The 7,433-nt window shown below is 41.2% G+C and overlaps 1 protein-coding gene across 7 annotated transcripts in view; it reads right to left on the bottom strand.

The window, feature by feature from the left end:
* Positions 1–5,897: 5,897 nt before the first annotated feature.
* Positions 5,898–7,433, bottom strand: part of ect2 (epithelial cell transforming 2) — a 44,881-nt gene continuing 43,345 nt past the window's right edge. For all 7 annotated transcript variants that reach the window (XM_027290427.1, XM_027290430.1, XM_019276754.2 and 4 more), the window contains one exon: positions 5,898–7,021. Coding sequence is in view for 2 of the 7 variants with exons in the window: in XM_027290431.1 (XP_027146232.1) it covers positions 6,932–7,021 (90 nt within the window). In the remaining 5 variants the exon portion in view is untranslated. The remainder of the gene's footprint in view (positions 7,022–7,433) is intronic.

Here is a 7,433-nt window from a genome sequence, read left to right as displayed (position 1 = left end):
AGTTCTCCACAAGTAGCGGGACGGAATAATGCAGAGAGAGAATGAAAAACAGGTTTAAAACACGCATCAAGACTGAGATACCATGAAATTGTCAAAAGCAGACCTATCACAGGACTGGTTTAATATATTTAAACTACATGGTTCTGCTCCTTCCCCTCATGTTTGAAAATACACATTTATGCATCTAAAGAGTAATAGATTTTCAGTTTGCAAACTGGACTCATGCAGCACTCTTGGTCCATTATGAGCATGCTAGCACGCTGACATTAGTATTAAACTAAAAGCACTGCAGAGTGACAAATTCACCTGTCGTTCCTTCAGCAGACCACGATTACCTTAGTCTGTAAAAGTACACCAGTCACTTTCACCACAGAAAGCTGACTAATATTTACCACCCATGGCTATCCGAGTACGGAAGAGATGGCTGTTAGAGTGCTGGGTGAACAGTTTTGGTATGTGACAAAGAAAATGACTTCATCTTTTTTAATTTAAGACAGTGTGTGGGATTTTTTTTTTGGACAGTTGCAGATCATCGTCCCTCTGCTCCATCTGTGGTGTCATTGCTGGGAAGCCGAGCGGCAGCTCGGAGGCATCTTCGACTTTCTGTTCAATCTGTTTGATGAAGTCACCACCAAGGTATGGTAGCGGTGTGTGGACAGTTGAATTGTGAACATATTTCACACAAGTGCTTCAGACAAATCCTGGCATAATATTGGACTCTTGAACAAGCCATAACTTTGCCCTTGTTGTGGCATCAGGATAGTGATGCACGATAATATCGCCATTTCATCAGTATCGACCATTAAAATGAAATGGACATTTTGGCTGATTAGATGATGCTTTAATTAACATTTGACTTTGGTGGTAACATGAAAAGTAGCATCAATGTCAGGGGCATCGACTACATGCAACGTGCCTCTTCCACCTCTCCTGAAGGTGGGCGAATGATGCCTGGATGTTCACCTACCTGCCAACCAAAGTAGCTATGCTGTTAATTATGCATAACTTTAAGCCTTAATATCATTTGATGTGAAAAAAAAAATCACCCTTGGTACAGTGAGTGGAGTAATTAGCTATAAAACTGTTTTTTGTACCAGGCTGTAAACATGTTTCTGCTGTAAAGTTGGACATTTTAACATGGGGACTTATGGGAGTTGAAATGTTCTGTAGCCAGCCTCAAGTGACCGCTTGAGGAACTGCAGTTTTTTTTGGCACTTCTGCATTGGCTTTATTTTCCAGCCATGGAGGTTGCTGCTTGATTCCCTTCCAGCCAAGGACCTGACCTGCACATTCTCCTGTCTACTGGGGGCTACTGTCCCCAACCTAGATTTTCACAGGGAATACATGATATTTTTCTCAGACAAAAAAAAAATGGTTGTAGTGTCTGAATAATTCTAAACATAATCATGTAAGAAATAAGCACATACTGGCTTTAAAATTAGCATAATGGCTTAAATAACACTGAAATACTTTTGCTGGCTTCTCACAGGGGAGAAAACATTTCTGCTTTTAAGTTTACGGAGGGCAGGTAAATGTTTCATACTCCAAAAACTCTTAATCCTCCGGCCTGGAAGGCCTCCAGATTTTGCTGAAGTCAGGCTGAGTTTTGGGTCACGGTTAAATAAGAGAAACTTTCGCTGAAAATGAAAACTTCTCTCACAGTAGAGAAGTCCTTTACATGCCATAGGTGCAACCTGCACACACTCATATTTTGCACTGCGGGATTTCAATGTCAAACTGCCCTTTTTTTCTCGTGGTCTCCACTGTGTAATCCATTTGTGGATTGTGCATGTACAGAGTAGAGTATTTGCATAAAGACGTCTTTCTCAATCACAGTATTTAGTGAGACTGTGCTGCCTATGAATTCTTATTAATTAAATATTTACCTGGGTTGCAAGATTTTGGACTGTTCCCTTCTTCACTGTGGCCACTCCAGCCCCCCTAACTCCTTTTAGCTAGTCTCCCTTTTCGTTTCACCCCTAAACAGTCAGTCAGAGGCACTTTGAAGCGAAGGCAAAGGCAAATATGAAAAGAGTGACTGTCCTCCGTGAAGAGGTGCCTTTTCATTGTGGCTATTCCCCTGTCTCGCCTTGCCTTGGGCCTGCATGGCACTCTACCTCCAGTCGCTAGCTGGCAGCCTGGCACGTCCCACGCTTTATCCACGAGACACAGATTATCTTCTAATGCTTTGAAGAGGTTGCACGTGAAGAGGACAAAAACAGGAGCTCTTTTTTTCCCCCCAGTTTGCTGGCGTGACTTAAATACTAATGTGGCTAAATTTAAAGGCTCACCATCCACAACACACCTTGACTCGGTGTGAGGAAGTCAGCTGACTCTGGAGCAGCTAACGTGATTATACAGTGCATACGGAAAGTATTCACAGCACTTAACGTTTGCCACATTTCGTTATGTTACAGCCTTATTCCAAAATGGATTTGTAATTTTTTTCCTCCTCAAAAGTCTACACACAATACCCCATAATGACAACATTAAGTTTTTTTTTTAAATGTTTGCAAATTCATTAGAAATAAAGAATGAAAATATAATATGTACATAAGTATTCACGGCCTTTGCTCAATACTTTGTTGTGGCACCTTTGGCAGCAATTACAGCCTCAAGTCTTTTAGAATATGAAGCCACAAGCTTGGCACACCTATCTTTGGCAAGTTTCACCCATTCCTCTTTACAGAACCTCTCGAGCTCCATCAGGTTGGATGGGGAGCGTCGGTGCACAGCTATTTTCAGATCCCTCCAGAGATGTTCAATGGGATTCAAGTCTGGACTCTGGCTGGGCCACTCTAAGACATTCACAGAGTTGTCCTGAAGCCACTCCTTCGATATCTTGGCTGTGTGCTTAGGGTCGTTGTCCTGTTGAAAGATGAACTGTCACCACAGTCTGAGGTCAAGAGCGCTCTGGAGCAGGTTTTCTTCCAGGATGTCTTTGTACATTGCTGCATTCATCTTTCCCTCAATCCTGACTAGTCTCCCAGTTCCTGCTGCTGAAAAACATCCCCACAGCATGATGCTACCACCACCATGCTTCACTGTAGGGATGGTATTGGCCAGGTGATGAGCGGTGCCTGCTTTCCTCCAAACATAACGCTTGGCATTCACGCCAAAGAGTTCAATCTTTGTCTCATCAGACCCGAGAATTTTGTTTCTCATGATCTGAGAATCTTCCAGGTGCCTTTTGGCAAACTCCAGGTGGACTGCCATGTGCCTTTTACTAAGGAGTGGCTTCGTCTGGCCACTCTACCATACAGGCCTGATTGGCAGAGTGCTGCAGCAATGGTTGTCCTTCTGGAAGGTTCTCCTCTCTCCACAGAGGAACCCTGGAGCTCTGTCAGTGACCATCGGGTTATTGGTCACCTCCCTAACTAAAGCACTTCTCCCGATCACTCAGTTTAGAGGGACGGCCAGCTCTAGGAAGAGTCCTGGTGGTTCCAAACTTCTTCCATTTACAGATGATGAAGGCCATTGTCATTATGGGGTATTATCTGAATTCTCAGGGGAAAAAAATACTAGTACTCAAATAAGTACATCTACTCAAGTACAATTGAAGCACTTTTACTAAACATGAGTATGTAAATTGTATGCTACTTTATTCCACATTTATCTGACAGCTATTGTTACTCCAAAGAAAAAATCCCACCCAACTCTGCACTGCACTTCAGATCTATTCTGCATTTTAAAGTTTAACTTCTGTATTTTTCAACCTGGACCTCATTTTCCATATTTTTGCGTTACAGTGACTAATAGGGACAGCATTTTATGCATTTGGTCTAGTACTGAGTGAGAGTGCTGCAGCCTGCAGCTAGAAATGGGCTACAACATAACATTTAAAATACACTGGTTACCCTTTGTCCTCCTTCAGCTCAATGTTTTGATTCAGTTACATCAGTCTCTTTTCTAGATGCAACAGGAGGGAAATAGCTGAACATAGTGGTTCATTTAGCAGCTAAGGTTTGGAGGGAGGGTCTTGGATCTTATTTTAAATATTCCAACTGCTGGTGCAGTAAATATTGGGGATTGTAAAATTACAGTCATGGAGCCCATGTAATTTTACACATCAATGGCAATGAGCTACAGTGAAGTGCCCCCCACTGTAGGACTGACCTGAAGAATCATCCATCCATCCATTTTCTGTAACTGCTTATCCTCATTAGAGTCACGGCAGGGCTGGAGCCTATCACAGCTGACTTTGGCAAGAGGCGGGGTACAGCCTGGACAAGGCACCAGTTCATTGCAGGGCACACAGACAAAAGAACATTCACACCAATGGGCAATTTAGAGTCACCAATTACCCTATTAAGTGAATGTCTTTGGACTGTTGGAGGAACCTGGAGTACCTAGAGAGAATTTGCATTGAATGGAAACAGCTGAGATGGTTCAGGCATCCAATTAGGATGCCCTGCTGGGTGCTTTCCTTTGGAGGTGTTCCGAGCACGTCCAACTGGGAGAAGATCCCGAGGCAGAACCAGGTCAAGGTCCCCCTGGAGGGTCTACATAGTCCATTTAGCCTGGAAAGGCCTTGGGATCCTGGAATGTGTTGCTAGGGAAAAGGACCTAAACCTGCTGCCACCATGATGCGACACCCAGGGTACAGTTGGTGCACTTGATAGCTCATTGCATCAATGTGAAGTATGTGGCTGCACAAAACATGACTGACAATAGCATTTCAAGTGCTCCCTCCAGGGCTCAGTAGAAAGTGGCTGCTAACGAGAATCGATGTATTGACTGGTAGAACCACATTTGGTAAAGGTCAGGTCAGGCTCTACAAAGAGAAACTGCTCTGTACATTATTTTAATCTCCCTAAGGAGGGAAAGCTAAAGATTTTATTCTGCTATGATCAACGAGATACCACAGTATTAAAGGAATCACCATGGTACCTTTGTGCTGCTACCTGGTTTCATTGTTACATCATGCAAGCACTTTAGAAATATTTCATCTCATCACAGTCAAAAAAACTTGCTGGTTACCCAGTTTTACCTATTTTCAGTATTTCTGGACTGGGTTTACTTTCTTCAAAGACCAAGCTGGCCCTGTTGGAATCCAAAGTGAATTTAAAAGAGAGAAACTGATTCCTGAGAAACAGAAACTCAGAGAGCGTAAACTTTTTGTCTAGGGGGATCCAGAAAGTTCTAAACTAACTCCAACATCAAACAAGTAGAAAGTACAGATGAGTATGAAGAAACAATGATGAACTTGCTTCAAAGTAGTATGCAAATCCCAAACATGCTTTCAAAGATCCCAAATTAAAGTCGAATGTCCAAGGATATTTGATGAATCCGACATTTAAAGCCCCACGGAAGCAGCTCAACTGGTTGATTATCAGTTATATCAGTGATTGCTAATATGGGCTGTGTGGTAGATTTGATAAACTTTTACAAGAATTAACCTTCTGGCCTATTTTGTTTAACAGGTGCACAGTAGAAAACCTTACTCCAGGACATGAAGAGGAAATAAAATAATTTATTTTCACACTAGTGACTTAACATATTGAGTCAGGACCCTCTATAAATGTTTTTTAGTATGTTCTGGTGGTTAAAAATAATAATAATCATTTAAAAAAAAAAAAAACATACACAGGATTAAATAAAGCAATCTACATGTTTAAGTGCATTTAATACAGAGATGAAACAGGAGACGAAGGGAGCTCATTGAAAACATTAGAGAAATGACAGGAAAGAAACATAAAATGGAAAGAAACATAAATAGCAAAAAAGAAAAAAGAGGTATAATTGTACTCATTAAGAATAAATATATACACTAATGCAACATCCCTTCTTAAACACACACAGATACAAAGACGGACTGTAAAAAGATCTTTTAAAACGTGGACGGGCAACAGGAAAGAGCCAATGTGCTTTTATTCTGCTCAAACGAATCTCTTAAATGCTAAAATAGAAGCTTTATAAAAGCTGGAAGCTATCATAGGTTTATATTTTGAAGGTGGATTAATCATAATATAATATCAGGTGAAATTACGTCTACTCCACTACAATAAAACATTAAATGTCAGTTAATATAAAGGTTCTCTCACACAGTAAGTTTTAAAAAGCTTCAACACAGTAAAAGGGAAAATGAGTTCAACCTTGTAACTTTAACTTGAGTACATTAAACACACAAAGCACAACAACCTGCATCTGTTAAACAGAAACACCTCAATGTCTAAACTTAAATGTTATTTTACTTTCCCAGAGATTAAAAACCAGAGGAAAGACATGATGTTCACTCGGTCTATAGTTAGTTAGTGTTAACGCTTCACTGAACAATGGCAACAATGTTAAACAACCAGAAAGCCGAACGTTTAAACACGAAATGCAACAAGTCTCTGTTTAAGTAAAAATCAGTTAAATCAAGATAATCTGTTAACAACTGCAGACACAAAGCAGAGCTTCCTTCATTTTTTAGATGGCAAGGCCAACCTTACCACAACCAGTGCTAATCACACACATGTCCCCCCGAGCATGGTATAGTACCGTTCCAGTTAGCTCCTATTGATAGTCTCAATTTAAGCATTGTACATGTTTGGAAAGATGTGCCAAACTGCCTTGTCAAAACAAGAAGGGTATTAAATCCTTCCAGCGAGTTCTTGGCAACAGACATTCTAGATGAACACGTCAGGTTGATGAACAACTGGTTTATTGTTTGAACCTACTTGGCCTTGGTTCAGCTCAGTAGCTGAAAGTCAGATACTGCCACATATCAGACTCAAGTATGTCCCTGGCCTCAGTGCATTTTTCGAAATGTGGAAAAGTCTTTGTAGAGCTCCAGCATGGACAAATACTAGTTTGCCATACTTTACAAGTAGCTTCAACTTTATACACATGCACATACACATGTCCGGTTAACTCTCGCTGTTAGCGGCAGTCAAGGCAGAAGGAGAAGATGGGTCGACTCTAGCTGGTGCTACTGGACAGCAGCATTTCAGAAGAGGTGAGTGCTTGAACGACTGAATGTGTGGTACTTCCGCTCAAACATGGAAGACAGATTGACCATGGAGGGAGAATGGTGTGCCTGTGAACAGAGAACAGAGGAACCAATAAGACAAAGAAACATTTGTGTGAAGGAGAGGTGAGAAGAATAGCAGTTAAATGGTTAATATCCAATTATTCTTGATTGATTTTGGCTGTTCCCCACATCATTATTAATAAGTTATTTGCTGAGATCCAGGCATGCTATGACATCATGATAACGTGGTCCAATGTGGCAAGAAACATGAACAGCCAGGCTGATCAAAGTATAAACGAACCTTCTGGTTCTTCAAAGTTATCTGAAAAGAAAAAAAAAGGTGATTTGCAAAACTATCACCCCAAACAGGTTACAGGTTAGACCCAGTCCCTGTTTCAACTTCATAATCATTAGAGTATTAATGTTTGCTGCCTGTGTGTGTTGTCCCATCAGACTTTGTTGTAGCACTGTTTCGAGA

The sequence above is a fragment of the Larimichthys crocea genome, chromosome XVII, assembly GCF_000972845.2.
Source record: "Larimichthys crocea isolate SSNF chromosome XVII, L_crocea_2.0, whole genome shotgun sequence".
NCBI lineage: Eukaryota > Metazoa > Chordata > Actinopteri > Sciaenidae > Larimichthys > Larimichthys crocea.
The sequence above is the reverse complement of the archived record's forward strand: the minus strand, read 5'-3'. Positions and strand labels throughout refer to the sequence as shown.